The 21,399-nt window shown below is 49.4% G+C and overlaps 1 protein-coding gene across 5 annotated transcripts in view; it reads left to right on the top strand.

Moving 5' to 3' along the window:
- The first annotated feature begins 1,508 nt into the window (after window positions 1–1,508).
- Window positions 1,509–21,399, top strand: part of PKD1 (polycystin 1, transient receptor potential channel interacting) — a 98,702-nt gene continuing 78,811 nt past the window's right edge. For 2 of the 5 annotated variants that reach the window (XM_074597946.1, XM_074597948.1), the window contains exon 1: window positions 1,509–2,148. In XM_074597946.1, coding sequence (XP_074454047.1) covers window positions 1,895–2,148 — 254 coding nt within the window. In that variant the 5' untranslated portion in view covers window positions 1,509–1,894. The remainder of the gene's footprint in view (window positions 2,149–21,399) is intronic. The other 3 variants (XM_074597947.1, XM_074597943.1, XM_074597945.1) reach the window with 2 other exon arrangements.

Below are 21,399 nucleotides of genomic sequence, written 5' to 3'. Positions count from 1 at the left end.
GAAAGCGCCTTTGGTTGGCACTTCGGGTATTAGCCCCCACTGAGCCCCTGTCTCTGGAGGATGTGCAAGATTTACTGCTCTGTCTTTCGGTCCTTGCCTCCCAAGTGTCCCTCCCCAGGCCACTTGCTGCAGGGAAGCATTGGGCACTGTGCACCTGTCCACTGCTTCCCCCAAGTCTCCTCCATTTTTCTGGGGGTCAGACAGCCTCCAGATTGATGCTAGGCTTTCACCTCTTGCACAGACAACCACACACATACACCTTTGCTGTGTTCATGGTGAAAAATCCCTGCTCGGCCGGACAGGAACCACCAGCTCTGGTTTGCAGAGTTAAGTGATCCGGCACGGAACAAGTTCCATGTTTGATTTGAGCTTCCTTGTATCCTCCCCTGGGCTGATGGCTGGGGCCATGTTCCATACATACCATAATGCAGTAACGCAGCACGTATTAAACATGAACAAATTACGGTCCCTGTAAAATTATTAGCTACCACACCTTCTTCTGCACCGCTTTTGAACGGGGCTGGGTTTGGTTTTGGAGAGATGTCCTCTTCCTTTGACTGCATAGATACTTTATTGCAGTGATGTTCTTCAGTTCAGATCCCTGAGGAGCCATTGGATCTCTGAGAAACCATCATAGAATGACAGGATTGACCTCATGACTACTGCCCCGGACCAGTGCAGGGTGCAAGTGGCATTGAAGCCCGATGACTTTACTATGGTTAGCATTTAAAAAATGCACTGAAAAGTACGTTCTTCATCTCTCTCCAAGATATCTGAATTACCTGCTGTGCTATAGACGTGTAACACACACTGTATATACCCTGCAATGCTTACTGGATTCAGCAGGCTTGCGGTGCTGAACTGGCTCAGGAACGGCCACCAGCCGCGGGAACTGAGCACCAAAAGCCATCAGGGAGGGCACAGACGAGGGCTAGTGCTCCCCTCTGCCCGTCGCCCGAGTGTGCAGGGGAGGGGAAGCCCTCCCCCGTCATTTTGAGACACCTATCCAGCATCCAGCAGAACTCCGCGCTGCGTTGTCTGCCCTACCCGCTTTCCGACATGCTCCCACCAGGATACCCCTTGCCCGCCGGGACACCCCTGCCCCGTGGACTCCCCTGCTCCCGGGACCCCCCTGATCCCGGGATTCCCCCTGATCCCAGGACGCCCCTATCTCCCGGGACTCCCGGGGATCCCCCTGCTCCCCAGGAATGCCCCTGCCCTCCGGACGCCCCTGCCCTCTGGGATCCCCCTGCCCCCGGAATCCCCCTGCCCTCTGGGATCCCCCTGCCCCCGGGATCCCCCTGCTCCCGGGACCCCCCTGCTCCCAGGAATGCCCCTGCCCCCGAGGTCCCGCTGCCCCCGGGATCCGCCTGCTCCCCCACTGCCGAGCAGGGGCCGAGATCCGCGGGCCGGCCCCGGACCAGGAGCGAAGCCGGGATCCCCGGGGCGGCCGCCGCGCCCGGGAGCGGATCGCTCCCCTCGCCCCGGCCCTCTCCGCCGTCCGGTGGGCGGCCGCGCGGCGGGGGCGGCCCGGGCGGGCGGCGGGGCTGGAGCGGCGCCGGGTTTCCGCCGGGCGGGAGGCGGAGCGGGGGAGGCGGCGGCCGCGGCCCGGGCGGAGCGCAGAGCCGAGCGGCGCCGGGCCGGGGCTGTCAGCGCGGCGAGCGGGAGCCCAGCGGGCCGGGCCGGGCCGGGCCGGGCGCCGCCGCCGAGCAGCGCGCACCGCCAGCCCTGCGGGGAGCGCGGGGAGGCCGCCATGCCGGGCGGGCGCTGAGGCGCGGAGGGGGCGCGGAGGGGCGCGGAGCGGAGCGGTGGTAGCGGGGCGGGGCGCGGCCGGGCCCGGCCGGCCGGCCGGGAGAGCGGCGGGCCGGGGCCATGCCATGCCCGTAGGGGAGAGATGCCTTTTGGAAATGGAGACACTGGATCACAGCGCAAACATGGCGTCCCCGCGGCGCGGCTGCCCCTCTCGGGCTGGTGCCTGCTCTGCTCCCTGCTGTGCGGGGGGCTGGCGGCGGCCCGGGCGCCCCCGGCCCCCGCCTGCCAGCCCTGCGCCGCCGATTGTAACTGCACCGGCCCCGCCTGCCTCGTCAACTGCTCTGCCCGCGGGATGGAGCGCCCGGGGACCGGCATCCCTCCCGCCGCCACGGCGCTGTGAGTACCGCGGGGCGCGGCGGGCCCGGGGCGGGCGGGCTGGTTGTGCCGTGGGCGAGCGCTGGCAGCTCGGCTGCCCGGCAGTTTAATTTGTCCTCGAGTGTTTCCTTGAGCGTCGTTGCGCGTCGGGCCGTGGTGGAGGTGGGACGCGTGACAGCAGGGACAAAGATGGAGAGACGTCGCGGAAAGTTTGCCTTCGGCCTGCGGGGTCAGAGACGGGCAGGAGTGGCCCCAGAGAAAGAAAAGGGACAATGGCTTCAGTAGGTGAAGTGTGCGGGCCCAGCCTGGCAGCACTGCTCGGGCTCGCTGGCTTTGGCTAGCGTGGCAGGGCTGATGGCCCCCCAAAAGTCCCTGCCCTGGGGATGCGCTCGGCTCTGCACCTGGAGCAGCGTTTTCAGGATTCAGCCCCAAACGGGTCACGTCCTAACGCTGCTTGTGTCTTGCCAAGAGTTGGCTACGCGCGGGGCACGTAGGATACACCGGGGTGCGAGATCCAGCACAGCCCGGCAGTTGGGCAAACTGTAGGATAACGTAACATTCCCCATGGGTCGTTAAAGAAGACTGGGGAATGCTGCGCGGAGGGGTTTTGTGCCGAGGGTTTAATTTCTGAGGTTCTGGAGGAAATCGCAGGAGGAGAATGATGTCAGGAAATGAGCAGCTGAATGTGGGTTAAACACTGTTCTGTTAACGGCAAATCCAAAAGACTCAAGTAACAAGTTCAAATGAAAGATTTCTCCATGAAAAGTGCTAGGATGGGATGACAGTGTTGTTTGCGTCCAGATCCTGATTTTGTTGTTTTGGGAAAATCAGTCAGAAAGGTATGTTTCTTGGAGATGCATTAGAACGGTCCGTATGCTCAGTCACTTAAATAAAGTTACTGTATGATGCAAAAAAACAGATTTAGGGGAATAGTGTGGTGGGTTTTTTTTTTTAATTTATTTTTGAACCTAAATTTGTTTTCCTTAGGGAACAACTTTTCTATTCTTGAGGAGACAAAAGCATCGAGTGATTCATGTAGGAGAGATGACATGGGGCCCGGCACAGTAGAAAAATCTCACATGAACTAATTTCTACTGGTATTTCAACACGTTAAGGGTCTGCTTTTCTATTTGGATACTCTTAACTAAGTTTCCACGTCAATATAGATTAAGAGATATTGCAGAAGTTGTGAAGGACCACAGTAAACATTAAATTGTAGGTCCGCAAAATCTGTCTAGGCTAATTTAGGGAATACGTGCACGTCTCTAAATTCAGCAGACAAGGTGTTTTCCAACTGTTTTCTTACAAGATATGTTTAGGCTTTTCCAAACAAACTAGCCATTGTTTGTTGCCGAAAGTCCCTAAGTGGGAACAACTGATTTTTATTAGTGGGTTTCTGATGTTGCGTTATCTGTTGTCAGTTAGACACAGGGATCTACAGCTCTGGAGACTGAATGTGCCGTTGCGACAGAGGTGGAATGTGCCAGCGCTTCGCTGGTCATTTGTAGAGCAGCCTCCTGAAGACTGTGATGATAAGTCCTTCATTTGGCTTTTTAAGGATTTGGGGTTATTACAGTGTGTTTCTAGGATTATTAATTTTGGTAGTAAGTGTTTGAGACTGTTTATATTATTGTTGTTTAGAGGCGTTGAGTTGTAAAAGCTCCCAGAACGTTTTGGATTAGATCCTATTATGCGATGACAAATTGGAGTTGGACATAAAGCTCTTGCAGGTCAACAAAACAAAGTGCCCGGAATGTGGGAAGGGGAAATCTACTAAAGCCAATGGACTGAAAAGGCAGGATAGTGTTACTGACATCTTCCTCTGATTTCGATGGAGAAATGTTTGTTTACAGCACTGTTGAGAGCAGTGTGGTAAGGGGAAGAGCTTTGCTCCGCTGAGGGATGATTGTCTTTGGAATTTAGACTGTAGAGTCATCGTTGTCAGCCAGCAGATCATATTCTGTGCACAGTCACGACTCAGCTGAAAAAGTGTGTGCTGGTAATATTCTGATGACTGGTATAAGATGTGCTGAAGCGTCTGCCGTGGCACATGGATTTCCTTTGGGGAGAAGTTTACTGCCCTGTTTGACCTCCTGATGATGGGAAAGAAGGCATGTGAACTTACGTTGTCAGTATAACCATGAAAGATTTACAGATTAATTTCTGTTGGGATGAGAGGGACTCCGGCTCATGACACAGTGAAGTTATGCAAGTGGTTTTGTCTATTCATTTCATGTTCCCTTTATTGAACGCTGACAGATAAAGTAAATAATGCTTTTAATGATTGCTGTCTATTCTGTCATTAGAGGAAAGCTTTTTTTTAATATCTCAACAAAACTTTTTTTAATTAATCTGGAACAAAACCAGCCTTTAAGAAGGCCAAGTTCAGAAAATTACTAGCGCCAAAGCTCCCTAATTCTGCGGCAGGTATGTGTGCTAGCAGTTGTGCTCAGCGAATGCGATACCGTACCCCTAGCTGTAGAAGTAAGGCCTAGGAAATTAATTCCTCTCGTATCCGATGTTATAGACATAGCAACTTTGAAGAAATACGTGCCAACTTCGGCAGTGCTGTTACTAGGAGTACAGAAGAAATGCCCCATCCAAAGAATCACTAAGGAAATAAGCTCCACTGCTTGCAGACGCTACATACCTAGCTGGAAGCAGTCTCCAGGCAGACCGAATGGGAATATTGGCCCCCTCCCATCGCCAGAGTCAGGTTCTTGAAGTGTAATGCAAAGTCTGGCTGGAATCAAGAGCAAAGTCTGTTTTTCCAAATAATCTGCAGTGCGCAACATAAAAAAACCCCTATACTTCAAGAGCAGCGCGCTTCAAGTGGCAGCATTTGCACTTCTGAGTTTCTCTGTGAGAAATGCTCTGATCTGATCTCTTTTCAAGTGCTCTGCTTTCAGAGCTACTGGATTTTGTTCGCATTTACTTTGAGACTTAGCTGTTTCATGAACTGGTATCATTTCTTTCGTTCCTCAACTGGAAAAAAAGATTTTCTGACTTCCCCTTGCAAATATTGACTATTTCTGCCACAGCTTTAGTATCGTGGTAGTTTAGAAGTGGAGATTAGAATCTCAATTTAAAAGACTAGAGTTAAACTCCCTTGTTTTTCCATCTTTAACGTGGAACACTATTTGTGGAGGGGTAAAAGGAGAAGCTGAAATCAGAGGAGCTCTGCTATCACCACACTCCTGCAGAAGCAGAAGCTCTGCAGATTTGGGTGTCATAACTTTCATCTAAAACCCAGCGGGGGTTTTTTGTGGCTTTGGCAGTGAGCCCTGGGGTTACACTGCCTAGCCGGTGACTTCACCTAAGCAAACCTTCTTAAAATAAACAGATTTTATGATTCAGGAACCTACAGTCTGTGATATTTTAAATTTCAAGAGATGGCAACGATTGGTAGATTTTGGTATTATGTGATGCGGTAAAAGCCTTTTCAAGGCTCAATGTCTTCAGAAGCTATCGGAGGGAAAAAAATCCAATTTAAACTAAAATCCAATTCAGGTAAAACCACAAGCAGAGCAGTGTCTGTACAGTAGTGTCCAGTCCACAAAGGCAAAATAGCTTTACTTCTGTTCCTAGAAAAAACTTAAACAGCCTGGAATGTCATTTTTATAAGAAGCCATATCCCCAGTGGAAACAAGGCTGTATTTCTCTTTTGTAAGAAGTTTTGGAGGGGGAAAAAGGTCCAAATGAGGTGCTAGATAAATATTTTGCAAATGAGATGCATTCAGCCTGTGGAAGGGACCAATCACATACGCAAACCGTAACTATAGTTTAAGCACCAAACAAGGAGGCAATTCTGCATTATTCTGTCAGAGCATAATGGTCTGTGGTGTTAGTGAAGTGTCACCGTAATGCCATTACAGCAATGCCATGAGCAGGTGGTCTGGGTTGTTTATTGTGCTCCTTCCTAAAGCTTCAGAGAAATTTGAGTGCTGTTCTCACAAGTGAGAAATTTACCCTTTTTAAAATTAAAACTTTGGGGCTTTTTGGGTGGTGTTTAAAAATGTCCTAACAAAAATGTCCTGCTGGGTAAGAAAAGAGGTGGCTTTTGAAGGTGTTCCTGCTCCATGGCAAATGTTGCAATTAAATAATCCCGAGCAGCATCAAGGTGTCTCACTTCCTTGACACCAGCCCAGCATTTACAGATTTTGTGGTTTGCAATTCAGTGCAGCCAAACCTACAAACCCTGGTAGTGTCAGAAAACCACACATTGAGAAACTGTAGCTAAATATCTCGCAGCCCCATCAGGCAGAGTGAAGACCTGCTGTCTGAATGCCTGCTCCTGACCCTTGTCAGACGTTAGGAGAAAGGAATATCATGTCTCTGCTCACCCCATCTTTTGGGATTCCTTGACATCTGGTGTATTTTTTACCAGGTACTATTTGCGTTGATTTTTCCCTGTGTTTCCGGCAAATTTTAATTTTACTGGTGGTGTCTTTCTGCTTGTGGCTTTTTCCCTGTTGGAGTGAAAGTGTGGGCTCGATCCTGTTGTTCTCCTGCTGGCAAGCCCCTGACGGGTCTCTCTGGCATTTCCCCCAGCTGCTTTCATTCTGCTCTCACAAGAGGGGGTTTTAGAAAGAAAATCACTCAATGAGAAGGTAGGGTGAAACAGACTCATCTGGTTTGTTAGTGCTTCTCTCCCTGTTTGCCATTTAACAGGATTCCTTGTTTTATCTCCTCATGCCGCGGTTTCCACACTGTGGTTTCCATAATGCGTTTCTGCGTCATCCTCTCTCCATTTCTTCAAGCTTTGTTGTCCTTTGATTGATCGTTGCAGTTCAGCTCGATTTTTGTATCATCTTGTATCTTATTTGCTCCATATGTCCCCAAACATTTCTCTAAGTTGTAATAAGTGAGTATGAAAGCAAGCGGGAGGGAAGAAGGACAGCTCGGGAGCAAAAAAGTGCTTTCCACTGCCAGAGTGGAGCGCGCCAGGAGCTGCACAGCCAGAGGTGCTTGCTCTTACCGTGAGGAGAGTGCATGGGGGAGTGGGGGGGACATGGGAGTGTGGGGGACATGACACTTGTGAATTAGTCCCTCCATGGCCAACAGCACGATTTAAGCAGTCGCTGTCAGGCTCAAAGGAAAAGTTCTGTCTCTTCCACAGTGGAAAGTTGGCAGCTCTGCTCGTGGGCTGCACTTAACGGTGCTATTGCTGGTCAGAGGAATGGCTGCTACCCCACATCAGCCCAGCCTTTTCTCGCCCCACATCAGCCCAGCCTTCTCTCACCCCGTATCAGCCTACTCTTCTCTCACCCCACATCAGCCCAGCTTTCTCTGGCCCCCACATCAGCCCAGCCTTCTCTCACCCCGCATCAGGGCTGCAGTGCTACTGACCACACTCCCCTTGTAGCTTCTGCCACCTACATGGAACGTGCTCTGCTGAAGGTCGCTGCCTGTCCCAACAGGAGGATGAGGGCATCAAATCAGACCTCCCCAGCCCTTATTTCTTAACCTGCCTTTGCAGTAGAGAATTAGCTTGTTTTTTGTATCGAAGGACTGTTGTTTACTCAGACACTGAAGCTAAGTTGGCATCTCCGTTTGCCAAAACTAAAAATGTCAAATTGAAATATAACGATAGTTTTTGCTTTGCAAAGGGCACAAAGAGCAAAACCATGTGATTACAGCCATTCCTATTTTTTCAAAGGGTAGCTATCATCAGGAGGAGCATCAACAACGTGCAAGTTGACCATCTGTAGCATTTGCAGTATATTATGGGAACTGTGACCAGTAAAAAGATTCTGTCCTCACTTTCCAGCTCCTCCCTTTCCCTCAAAAGATTGCATCCATTTTGATGATGTGCTACCACTGGATTTAAACAGAGACAATCAAAACAAAGTGTAATATTTGTCTGTCAGCTGTTTCTGACGGTCTAACAGTAAAAATAGTTCCTCTCAGGTTAGGAATGAGTACATCTCTTTGGCTTCCTGGCATCAGACCTAGTAAAAACTTCAATAAGCTGAGATCGGAGAGCTTCAGATGTGGCATACAGTCTTGTGTTAATAGTTTAATCCAGCATAATTTTTAATTTAATTAGCAATCCTTGTTAAGATAGTGTGATACGCTGGTTTGGTAACAGTACTTGATGGAAGGAAATGATGACGTTTACTTTGTGGTAATGAATCTCCCACCTCTGGTGTTTTTCGGTCGCGGTGCATGTGCCTTAACCCTGTGGCCCTGCTTTACCTCCAGTCTGGGGTCTAGGGGCTCCCCACAGACAGTGCGGTGTTGAGAGGCGATGAGACTCTTCCTGCTGCAGTCGTGCTGGCATATGCTCTTGAGCATCACCAGGAGAAGGCTGTACTCACTCTGACTGCAGACACAGTCTGCAGCAGCTCTCGCTTTTGACGAGCCTGCGGGATGATCTGTAGTGACATGAATTCTGTATCCAAGCCAGGACACTCAGCCAGCCTGTTCCTATTCATTTGAAATTGTACCTGGACACCATACCATGCCTCTTTTTTGTTCTAGTGACACCTGGGCAACTTGTATTCTGCCCGCCTATACAGACAGCTCCTTGTATCAAGAAACACATTTGGCTCTGTGCAATAATGTTTTGCATGTTTGTGATGAAGTCATGAGGTCTAATCACTGCTTTGAAACTCAGATTTCCAGGGTGGAGTTTGTAGCCCTGGCTGGAGCCTGTGCCCACCTCCTTGGGCAGACATCACTAATGGTACTTGCAGATCCCCAGCAATGGCCTCTTCACAACTCCATTGCAACATCCCCTGGCAGGACCTCGGCCCTGGCTCCCGCAGGATCTGGGCTGCTCTGGGCTCCTCTAGCAGGGAGGAGGACTTACGCAGGTCCAGAAGCAAAAGAGCAGTTGTCCCTGCAGCATTGGTTGAGACAGGCAGTGAAGCCTCTCCTTCCTCTCCCTGATACGGGATTCTGTAAACCCCTTTCCCTGCTGGGTCAGGGGACAGAGGTCCTGCTGGGAACGGGTTAAATAGGTTCTGCTACAGCAAATGCTTCATCGTGCTTCATCGTCAGGGAGAGGTGGGAGTGGCTCTCTAAAAAGAGGATCTAGGGTGTGGGTTGAGTCCTCCTGAGGGAGGAACCCGAGGAACAGCTAAGCCTGGGAAAGCAGAGCCCAGACCAATTGTGTTGGCCAAAGTTGTTAGTTTCTCTCTCAAAGCCACGCCTCGGGAAGGGGGTGGAGTGAGTCCAGCCTGAAGCCTGCAGATTTTGTTTTCCGTCAGGTTGGTGAAAGGATCTGTGTCTAGTCCCATCAGGGGCCGTGTGTGGAAGCTGCGTGTGATTCTTGCTGCCCTGCAAACAGAGCCAAGGTGGTTAGCTGGCGGGTGGCAGGAATATGCTGTGAACAGGTGAGGGGATGCATCCTTTTACTGTGCTGCAGTGATGTGAGCACATGGGTCCCGCTCACAGCTGAATAAAACCCAAGATTGTTCCTTTTTGTGTATTTATTTTGGTAGGGCAACCTCGCGTCGCTTGAAAGAGCACTACAGAAGTGGCTATTTTTGTACTTCTCTGTTCATCTGTTTGCCTCACAGCTGGGCTGGTTGTGTTTCAGGGGTGGAATACGGCTTAGCCTTTCCAAGTGTGGCTCGGAAAAAACAGATGTTTCAGTTCCTGTCTCCACTGCCGATGCTCCCATATGCCACATTTCCAAGAGCAGGACATCAGTGCTGGCACACAGGCCCTGGACTGTGCACAGGGGAGGCCCTTCAGCTCTCCCGTGTGTGCGTGCTGTCGGTGGAGCTGTCAGGAGAGCTGGCCACACAAGTGTTAACTGCGAGGGGAAGCACATGGCTCCTCGTCAGCACCTGTGTGCAGCCCAGTGCACCCCTGGCGTCTTGCTGGCAGTGGGGATCGGCGCTGTCAGTATGGGAATGTTCACGGGTTTTGCCTCATGGGTTGCTTCTGTGCTCTTGCTTAATGGCTTTCACATGCAGAGGCTGCGGAGCTGTTTGCGAGCAGAGAGTACCGTCTGAGCCACACTCTTCAGACAGTGCCAGGCAGTCTGCGGGGTGATAAGAATAATAATCGTGGTCCCCATCCTGCGACGCGTGCTCCCAGTGCAGAGTGTGTGCTGCGTTTCCTCTCCTGGGGCTTAGAGAGCTGAGGGAACAGTTGGAAACCGCAATGAGATGCAGAGTAGACAGTCTCTGAGAAAAGCGTTGCAGCCACATTCCCTCCACTTAGCCACTTTTTTACTGCCTCAGACACCTCTGTTTAAGCTTTCTTCCTCAGAAAGAGGAGTGGGACAGGGTTTTTGGGAGGGTGTCTTGCCTTGTCACCCACAGACAGATGCTTGCACAGGAGCATTGTGGAGACCTTGTGAAAGGGTCTGTGCTCTGCTGGGGTCTGTGCAGACAGCATTGTGTACTGCCTGGAGTGTGGAGCTGGCCCTCGGCAGGGAGTTGTGTTTCACCCCTCCCCAGATGAAAAGGATTGGAAAGCCTTCTGGAAAGACTGAGTTTTTAAAAGGAGGAGTTTGGATATGGAAAGAGCAATCAACTGGCACCTTTAATATTTTGTATTGCTGTACCACCTCTGGGGTCTCATAGCTCAGGCACAATGCAGACACAGCAAAGAGACAGCTCTTACCCAAGACCTGCAGGTGGTCCAAACAATCCTGCAAAAGCATAAGCTTGGAATATGGGCACTTGCCTTTGAGGTGTTAGAGCTGCTGCCATTCCGATCTCATAAATGATTCCAGCAGACCATATAGTGATTCCTCAGTTGATTTGTTTCATGAAAACAGCCCTTGCACTGAAGCATAGCACAATTAAAAAGAAATCTTCTCCCATTTCCTAAAGTAAAACAAAGCACTCATCTGAAATACGATGCAGGGTGATTCCCTGGGAGAAGAGTTTCCATTGGAAAATATCTTGGCTCCTGACCAACCCTCTGTAAAGCAGTTGCAGAGGGCGGCTCATTATTGCTACCTGGGTGATTTTTTAGAAAGGGACTGTTAGATAAGCAACAAGTTGGTGAAGCCATTAGTCAGGATCCCTTCTCAGCTACTTCACTACATGGTAAAAAAAAGGTTCCCTGTCTTCCCGGAAAGAGGAGGCAACTGCAAGTAGAGAGCCACTGAAATGAACAAAGTGATGTTGGCCAGAGATTCATAAGTAATGAATTAAATCTGTGCAGATCAAAGGTTTCTATCAGAGTGTGGGAACGTTATTTTACTCCTACAGAGGGAAAACATGAAGTCACTGGCTTTATGAACTGAACTCTGCCTAGATTTGCAGCCCCTGATTGCATGGATCAGTGCAAAGTTTGCATCAGAAGTCTTAAAAAATTAGTGTAGACAAAACTGAGGTGGTAAGACAAAAGCTAGAAGAGGCCAAGGGTTAGACTATGTTAGTCTTTCAGTTGCATTAAGAAAATTCGCTGTAGCTAATATATGTGGTGGCTTGGGTTCATAGCGGCAGTAAGTAATGGCTTTACTTAAGAAAAGAAAAAAAACCTGCTGCCCCTGTGTGCAGTAAAGCGGTTGTAGGGCATAGCACATAGTAGGACAGCACCATGGAAACAAAGCTTAAGCTGTCTGGGTGGTAGTCGAGGCTCTGCGAGACTGACACAACACAATTCCCAAGTTTTAATTTAGAGAGAAGACACACCCCATTTTTTGGAGGGAGTGCCAGGAGCATCACTGGTTCTTGATTCTGTTTCATACAATACAAAATAACTTCAGTAGTCCAACAGCTGGACCCTGAACTCTGAGACCCTTGGCCCTCACTGCCGCCCTGTTGTCACTCATTGCATCTAGCAATTAGCCATTTCTTGAAAAGCTTTCTACCTTTCCAGTGCTTGCAGGAGAGTGAACTGTCAAGGTAGCAATGTCACTGTCCTTGGACAAATTAGTTTCTGATTACATGCATTGATTGCATCTGATACAGCCACCAATTTAAGTTGCATTACCTTGTGCTGAGTGTAGTGACCCGTGTTATGCAGCCAGTCAGACTGAAGTATTACTCTCTGGCATAGTTTAGAATTTGCAGCATTTAAAGGGTTAATTACAGCTAGCCATCAGATCTCTAAAACAAGCCAGCAAAGCCCGCTGCTGCATTCTGTCTTCCTGTGGATTAGCTGTGACACATCCAAGTCTGTAGCTTGATCGCATAACTTCAGAGAGAACTGGGAGAAGAGACTATGTTTGGAAATTAATCCCTAACACCCCCGCTCCCACAGAATGCTAAAGCTTCCCCTGGAGTTGATGCACTCTCTAGCTGCTTGGGAAAGACGTTTCATAAGTCATTGGAGAGCCCTGGATCTTTTGAGGGCATGCAGCCCTACTCCAGATCCTCTCCTCTTGCAGGTCTTTGGTCTGTCAGCAGCATGGAGTGCCTTTTTCTCCCTGTGCACACTGGCCACAACTCCTGTTCATTCCCATAGAGAGGGGAGATGGCAGTGGAGCCAGCGTTGTGTTTATTGGCTTTCCATGCAGTTCCTGGAAGTTGTTAAATTCTGCAGCAGCCATGGAGGCTGTGTGCAGTGTGCTTAAGGCCAGGATTTGCTTCCCCCTCTGTCCTTCTCCCCTCCGCAATCAGGGAATTGAAGTGCATACCTTCGTTTGGGAAGAATGCCGAGCTACTGGGGGCAGTGTTGTCTAACAGCTGGAACACAGAGGGGAAAGCCGGACTTCTTGGTTTTGTTTTTAGTTCCGACCCTGGTTGTGTGGGCTGGGCTGTCCTTGATTCATCTGCACTCAGTCTCTCCTGGCTGAGCTTCCTTGCCTCACGGGAGCATTGTAGTGGTTATTTATGGGAATTAAATGCTTGTGGAGGGCTTAAATGCTTGGCTGCTGGATAAATGCCCTGGGTTTCTAATTCCTACTTGCTTGGTGCCATGCCATCCTCGTGAGAAGGCAGCAAAACATTATCCTATACCAACTCTCGGGAAGCTGAATCTCCACTCTGTGCAAGGTAAATGGCAGGGCAGCAAAACACACATGCGTACTTGTTTTGACAAGCTTATTGGTAACCCTAGTCCTGCCTTCCTGCCCCTGCTTTTGCTTCAACCTCTTCTTGCCATCATCCTTCAAACTAAACACACAACCTTGTGCTTCACTGGTACATAACACGTGGCAGGTACTGGAGCCAGCAGGATCTCACTGCGCTATCATAGTTGGAGAACCATTCGTTTTTCTTTTAACGCATCTAAAAAAAGAGAAGCTTTGTTTTCTGCCCATCTTTATTTTTTGTTTCAAGGCAGTGCCATCAGTTTCCCAAACAGAGACATGCCAGCCCCAAATGGGGGTTCAGCGCTGACTCTGCCCAGGGGCTCAGCTCCTGAGAGAAACGTGGCGGCTCCCTGTGGGCTCCTCAGGGCAGAAGGACAGGGGACTGGGAACATTTTCCTCACCAGGAGCAGCCTGGGGAAAGGAATGGTGTAGCCCCAGGCTGCAGGTACAGAGATGGATGTGCAAGGCCTGAGCCGTGCTGCTGGGACAGGCTGGTTCCCCACTGCAGGCCTGTGGCCATGCTTGTGGGTCTTACTCCCCTCGGCAGGGCGGCTCTCCAATGCTGCCAGCACCTGCAGTCTTTCTCCCAAAAGCATCCTACTTCAGCTAGGAACCAGTTTACATCAGGCGGGCGCCATTTTACTTCAGCCAGGTGCCACTTTACCTCAGCCAGGTGCCATTTTAATCTCACCAGCTGCCGTATTACTTCAGCTTTGGGGCAGCTTTTGCTCTCCAGTGCCATTTCCCCCCGCTCCCCCCCGAAGTCAGCCAGCCCACAGCTCAGGGGATCTGGCAGGCAGGTCTGTGTGGTGTTAGCAATCTGACTCTTTCTCAGCCCCAGGCAGCCCTCCTGGCTGCCTTCACCCAGCAGGCCTGCAGCAGGCAGCCTGTTGCAGTCGCTGTGGCAGGGGGCTGTCATGGCGCACGGCAGCAGATGGGCAGTCTCTGTGAGACCCCCTGTACTCAGCACTGGTGAGCCACACCTTGAATACTGTGTTCGGTTTTGGGCCCATTGATACAAGAAAAACATTGAGGTGCTGGAGCGCAATAAAGCTGGTGAGGGGTCTAGAGAACAAATCTTATGAGGAGCGTCTGAGGGAACTGGGGTTGTTCAGGAGAAAAGGAGGCTGAGGGGAGACCTTATCGCTCTCTACAGCTACCTGAAAGGGTCTTCTCCCAAGTAACAAGTGATAAGACAAGAGGAAATGGCCCCAGATTGCACCAGGGAAGGTTTAAGATAGGTATTAGGAAAAAATTCTTCACAGAAAAGGTTATCGAATGTTGGAACAGGCCGCCCAGGGAAGTGGTGGAGTCGCCATCCCTGGAGGTGTTTAAAAGATGGGGAGACGTGGTGCTGAGGGACATGGTTTAGTGGTGGTTTTGTCAGTGTTAGGTTAACGGCTGGAGCTGATGATCTTAAAGGTCCCTTCCAGCCTAGATGATTCTATGATTCTGTGTCCCGGGCCGGGCTGAGCCCCCTGCCCTGCCTCGGGGCTGCGGAGTTGGGCCGGCTGACACCGCCGCCATGCGGCTTCAGCATCAGGCAGTCGGTAGCTCTTGGCTGTAGCGCATACTACAAGATCCCCGCTGTTAGATGTTTGTTTAATGATGGCTGATTAGGGGGAGAGGAGACTGGCCCTTTCCTCCTCCTTAGGGGGTGCGTTTCGGTATTCCGACTGGGAGTTTGAGGATGTCTTGATCCTCTGCCTAATCAAACTCAGTGCAGGGCACGAAGAGCCATGTCTCCGCTGCGCTGCTGCCACCGCAGCCTGGAGCACGGCCTTCCAGAGGGAGGGATTCTATCTTTTACAATACAAAACACATTTCAGCAGCAGCATTTTTTTTTTTTTATTGAATCTAGAGCAAAAAAGCCCGCAGCAGGAGCTTGAACTTACTGTTGGGATGAGACACAGGACTGTGGCAGGGATGGGTCCCAATTCTCCTTCTGGCTGCAACTCAACTTTTACACTTGTTTCTTTTAACTTCTTGGGGTCCTAATTCTTGCCGGCTCACGAGCTGTCTGGCAGTAGCAAAACCATCGTTGGACATCTATAGGGAAAATAAGAGTTTATAGTCACAGTAGTATGGGTGGCAGAGGATCAGCACAGAGGCAAGTGTGCGTGCCTGGTGTGACCATGAGAACAGTGCCGTCAGGTTTATATTGCTGAATTAGAGCATGAGAGTCTTGCTGTTGCAGCATGAGGTTCTGGCTTCTGCAGAGGAGTGTTTTAATCCTTCCCACCTACTCTTTCAGATGCACCATGTTGTGCCGAGGAAGGGCTGCTCTTAAATCCCACTTGGCCATCAGTTTGTGGAGGCCATGAAATACCCTGGTGCTCATACTGCAAGGACAGGTTTCTGGGTCTTGGGATACTGGGTATCCACATATTTTGAGTCTCCATATACAGTTTTAGCTGGTGTCTCCCTGCCCCGAGTGTGTGCTGTGAGGGTCCTGGTGTTGAACAGTCTAAGCAGACACCTGTTGTGGTTGCAGGGGTGGCTCAGCATCACTAATTGATGAAACCCAGGCATGGCAATGGGAGTGCAAGAGCCATTTACTCACGTGTTGCTCTCCATGCTAGGGACTTTGGTGACAGGCCGTGGTGGTTAAGTGGCTTTCAGCAGATGCCTGTGAAATTGTACAGTCCTTCTAGTGGGAAGAAATTCTGCACTTTTAATGTTGGACCAAAAGACTTTCTGTCCTGACAGCAGAGCAGAGCTTTCAGGCCTCTTGCCTACTGCTAGTCCTTGGGTGATGAAGAAGCAGCTGGGGAGTAAATTCCTGATGTATCAGTAGTGCTGGCATCTTTTTGTATGTAAAGGTACCAGAAATCCTAATTCAAAATGCGGAGATTCGGTTGTATTTCTGTTGCGTGGTACCATGGTATGTGTGGGTTTGCAAAAAAGACCCAAAGCTCTAGGAATTTTTACATGTGTTGTGCTGTGAGCCCTGGGCAGGATTGGGACCTTGTAGTGCTGGGTACTGTACACAAGCATACTGCATAACAGACCTTATCATCAGGATCTTGCAATAAAAATAGACAAGGCAAAAGAAAAAGGAAGTCTTCCTGTTTTTCGGCTGGGTAAGGCTGTAAAAGCTTTATGCTCATAGAGAGTAAGGGAGTTGCCTGAGGTCATACAGCGAGTTTGTGTCTGAGCCCGGCACTGAGCTCTCCCAGTCTTCTGAGGTGCAGCTGAGTGTGATAAACATGTGGGCTTGCATGTGCACACGGGGCCAATCTGACATGACGATCTTGCAGTGTGAGATGACTTGCTGGGGGTGCACGTGCATCCAGCTGCCACTGGTCTGAAGCATCTTCAGACTGGCCGAGCTGCATTCGTTGCCTTGTCCTAGTCCCAAAGGCAGCACAGCGTGGCTTAGATGTGGTTCATTTCAGAGTGGGGTCAGCAACATCTAGTCATTGCTGCCTTGTAAAGAGCTGTCCTTGCACTAGCCCCTGCTCCAGGTGTGCATGAAGGTCCTGCCTCTGCAGGCCTGTGTAGAGACCTTTCCTCCATGGTCACCTCCAGGAAATAGGACTCATTTATATAAATTTGGTGTGACAAGAGGAACAACATTTCATCATGAATTTGTGCCGGGGTTCTGGATTAATCATTACTGCACTTAATGGGTTTTGACTCAAAGCTAGAACCATCTGCATCACCTGACGACTCTGCAAGCAAAACCAATGAGGTATCAGATTTTGCCATGGCTTTGCTACCCGGAACTTGGGTTTCTGCGAGGCATGAGGGAATGGAGAGCAATGGTTAATAGGTAGGATGGAGTTAATCATTCACTGAATTCCTTAGCTACAAACTCTCTCCTCAGTAATTTTTTTCTAGTGCATTGCTGGAAAGGAAATCGGGGTATGTGAAGCAAAACCATACTTAACAAGTCACAGTAGCCCTGGTGTGTGTAGGATTTCTTGCCTTTTGCTGAGGGTGGAGCTCCCCTGTGGCAGGAGATGCTTGAATGATCTGATAGAGCTGAGTAGTGCTGGGAAATTTGATATATCTATACCTTTCTCTTTGGATGCTTGGGCCAGAGACTGAAGAAGGAAGTGCCTGGCCTTTCACCTGCCTGAGACGCAAGGCAAAGATCTGTATTTTCCTTGCATCATTCAGTGGCATCATCAACAACTCAAACAGAAGTGGGAAAACTTAATTAACAGAATAGCGAGGATGCAATTACTTACAAGAGTCCAGCCCTGCCAGCCAAAACATGAGTCAGCTACCTCTCATAAATCTTAAGATTAAAAATAAACCAAAAAAGGCCAAATGTTGTTGCCTTCTGGGTTTTGAGCGTGAAGTTCCCACGTTGGAGACATTTGGAGGCATCAGCAAAATAAAGGGAAGGACAAAAGTAGAGATTATAATTTAATGTCATGATTCCAAGAGACAGCTTTAGGGAACCCACCACTTCTTTTATGGTGCGGCTGAGTGTATCTTCTAATTCCCTTTTTGAGCTAAAAGCATGTCATCTAGAGCCACGTACCATGGGACCAGATACAGGAGTTGGTTAGGATTCAAGAGAGGTTGATCCAGGCTTTGAGGTGGCTAAAGAGTCATTTTTAGAGGATTTATCATGTGATCAGATGGATTGTACAACATTTCTGCTGTTTAGAGGTAAATATTTAATCTGTAGGTAGCCCAAAGCTGAACCGAACACTGTGCCAGATGGAGCTAGCCTTCGATCCAGGAAATCTGAGTCTGCCTTCCTCTCCATCCCAGCCCTGATTCACCTCCAAAACACCACTCAGACCTTGGGAAATGTTATCCCTGAGCTTCTGGCTTTTGTCTCTTTCTGAGAGAAAAGAGTGGTTGTAGAGTTGGGGATGGTGGTTACAGGGTGGTTGCAGAGTTGGGGATGTGATGTGCCTGACTGTGACAGATTACTTTCTTCCTCAGGAGTGCTGACTGGGCCCAAGAGGCGTTACTGTGATTGGGACCTGATGGTTCAAATGTGTTTAGTGGGTAGCACCAAATTCAAGTACTGGGAAGTATTTAATGGGAAGGGCAAGTTGCTCCAGCTCTCTCTTTGATTTCAAAGGTCTCTTCTGTTCTTACAGCCTCACCTTCTCCACATGTTCAACAGAGATACCTTACTGATAGTTTCTCATGCTTTCTCTGGACATCGGTGAAAAATCATGACTTGGAGCCTGTTTCTGACCTGTCTCATAGCAAAGAAGATCACAGTGTTGTTCAGCAGAGTAGTGTAAACCCACACCAGGAGTACATAGGTGGGAGAGCAGATTCAGAGTTTTCCTGTGCTGGTAGAGCTTGTGAGCCTTTGAATGCCAAGTCTAACGGCTCGTGCCAGCCCCTGGGGTGTCTGCACACAGATGCGGACGGATTGCTTGTGTAGCTGATTGTTTCCAATTTGAAACTACACCCCCTAATTGCTCACTGTAAGTTACCAGGACTCCCCACGTGGAATCCCATTAGACAGCATAGTTAATGGGAGAGCAGAGGGAGCTTTTTAAAGTGTGCTTGATGGTATGTTGAACTAAGGAAGATTTGTCTAAGAATACAGATGCCATTAGATGGGGAAATCTTGCTGTAGTTATATTCCCCACTTCTAAGGCAGCAGTTGTAGGGTTGGGGCTGTTCTCGCATCAAGAAATGTAGGTTATTACAAGAAAAGTATGGATTTAATTTATTGACAGTTTCTTGCATGGTTTTTTTTGAGACTTTTAAGATCCTAGGTAGGATGAGCATACTGACTGTTTCCAGGATCGTCTGGGAGCTGCTGTTGTGCAGGGAGGGGCTCCTGGAACTGGTTCTGTGGTTGCATTTCTTGGGAAGTCTCTCCCATTTCTCTCCATGCCATTAGTGATGTTCCCAACCCAGTTTGCCTCCTCCATTAAGATGAAGCCACAGACTGGCGAGGGGGGGGAGAGGTCATGGAGGGAGATGTCAGAAATCATCCGAATCCATCGTTCACAGACATTCAGTTGCGAAAGATTTTTCCTGGTAGGGGAAAGTGTTGGTTCCACAGGGTGTTTCATAAACCACTGCCTGCTGCCTGCTTCCTGGGCCTGTCTCTCTCCCTGCTGCCAGATTCTGGCCAGGGTCTGCTGGTCACTTTTCAGAAAAAAAAAAAAAATAGGGGAAAGAAAATCCCCAACCTCTTAGAAGCACAGGGCAAAATACTGCTTTCAAAAGCATTGGTACAAATGCAGAAGAGCCCGGCTGAGTCAGGAGAGGTCCTGCAGCTCTTTGCTGAAGGCTGAAGGCAGTCTTGTGGGGAGAGTCACCTCCCTGCTTTAACTTCTGCAGTAGTGACTTGTAGCTCTTTGTGGTTTTCCTTCTGCCCTGTCTTACCCTGACACATCTGAGAGAAAGTCGTATTTGCACATTGCTTTTGCGCACTGAGTCAGGAAACAGCAGCTTGTCCCTACGTCTCTGCAATCACAGATTTGCCAGTGAACTCTTATCCCTGCTCTGCACACGTCCAGCACACTGTTTATCACTCACCTGTTACTCAGCTGCTCTGTTTAGCTCTCTTGTCGGCAATGGCAAGCAGATGGAGCCAAAAAAAGCCAAATGAGAATGAAAAATAACTCAGTTGGTGTTAGTCATGCTACAGAATGCGTTAGCCGTTTAACAATGGCCTTAAACACCTAGTGGGATCCAATTTAAACCCATAAAAGTGAGGAAGTCCGGACTTGGAGCCTGTTCTTCTACCTGTGTAAGCAGTCATGTGTAGTAGCTGTGGCACAAGCTGTCTACGAAGGTGTTGGGTTTTTTTTAATCCATTAAACAATTGTCATTTGTTTCCAAGGATTTGATTTTATTGCTTCTTCTATTTCACACATCAGGAAATTAACAAAAAACCCAAACACTCAAGACACCTCAGATGCAAAGTTTTATTTCCACAAATTATGCTGAATGTAGGAGCTGTGACTCCAGGTAGCTTCACAAAAATGCCATAATATTTGATGATTCTGAATGTAATAAAAATAGATGAAATCCATGCTCAGACATCTGAGGCCAGGAGATCTGCCTTTGTATGATATATCAGAAGACTGGTCACAGGTACAAACCCCTTTCTGCATTTACAACCCAGGCCTGAGCATGTGCAAGTAAGGGTTATCTCGCTTGTAGTGTGTTGCCTTCCCTCTTCAGTTCATCTGCTGTAAACCTCAGCATGATCCCTCTATCTTAGAAGGCTTCCAAATCCTGTAGGGGCTGGGGAGCTGGGCGTCCTATGAAGGACCCAAAAAGCCTAATAAACTCCAGTCACTCTTCACTCTCCCCGAGTCTCTCCTTTCCAGGAGTCTCAGCCCCTTGGTGAGGAGCGAGGATAGAGCTTTGTGGACGTCTCTCTGCATCTCTGAGCCGTGCAGCAGCAGCCAGCCCTGGTGTGGGTCCCTCCATGTGTGTGTGTGCACGCGTGTGCTAACGGGGAGGACTCCGCAGTGGGAAGCGTTTGCCAGACATGGCAGGCAGCTCTCGGAGTTTTCTTGGCAGGAGGGTGTGGAAAATGTTGGAAAGGAAAAATGGAGCAAAGGCAGTCTGTAGCTCAGTCTGCGTCGAGATCAGACGTGTGTGCAAGGCTTCGGACCTCTGCATCACACCCGGTCCCCCTGCCCTTGTGAAATCCCTCTTCATTCACTGCTATACTTATAATTCCTATATGCTCCTATTTATTTTTTTTTTCTTTTGAGGGAAACAGTAGCTCTTTGATAGCCTTCCAAGGGATAAGTTGGGACAGACAGACTACTTATCGGGAAAAGCCTTGGGGTCTTTGTCTTCCTGAACCCACCGACTTAACACAAAGCACAGCTTCCAGCAAGTCTAAGCTGCTATTTGTATTGAGAGATAGAGAGAGGGGTGCAATCAGCGTGGGTTGACGCTGTTTGAATAGGCATGACCGGGCAATGATCCCAGCATGACTTGGCTGAATGAGGGACCGTTTTTGTCTTTTAGTACATGACCCAGGACCTTTTCTGACCACAGGTGCCTGGGCCGTGATTTTCCTGTCTGCTGGAAAGCAGCATTCCCAGCAGCTCTGCCCTCCTAGGCATGCACAGGGTGCCTGGCAGGCGGTCGGGGCAGTGTGGCCCCGAGCTAAGTGGGAGGCAGCACAGCCCTGTTGGCTGCTGCTAAAGAGAGGGAACTCCAGCATTTTTCATTGTCCGAGAGAGATCTGGGTTTAGTCTTGTCATCAGAAAGCAGCACCTCTCCCCTGCCAGATCTGCAGAGAGTAGACCATGGATCAGAGTCTACCTATCCCTGCATCAGCAGCATGACGGAGGAGTCAGTTCTCGCTCCGTGGCATCCCTCTCCTAGTACACTGGCAATTCTTCTTTCCATCTTAA

The sequence above is a fragment of the Larus michahellis genome, chromosome 8 (genome assembly GCF_964199755.1).
Source record: "Larus michahellis chromosome 8, bLarMic1.1, whole genome shotgun sequence".
Taxonomy (NCBI): domain Eukaryota; kingdom Metazoa; phylum Chordata; class Aves; order Charadriiformes; family Laridae; genus Larus; species Larus michahellis.
The sequence above is the reverse complement of the archived record's forward strand: the minus strand, read 5'-3'. Positions and strand labels throughout refer to the sequence as shown.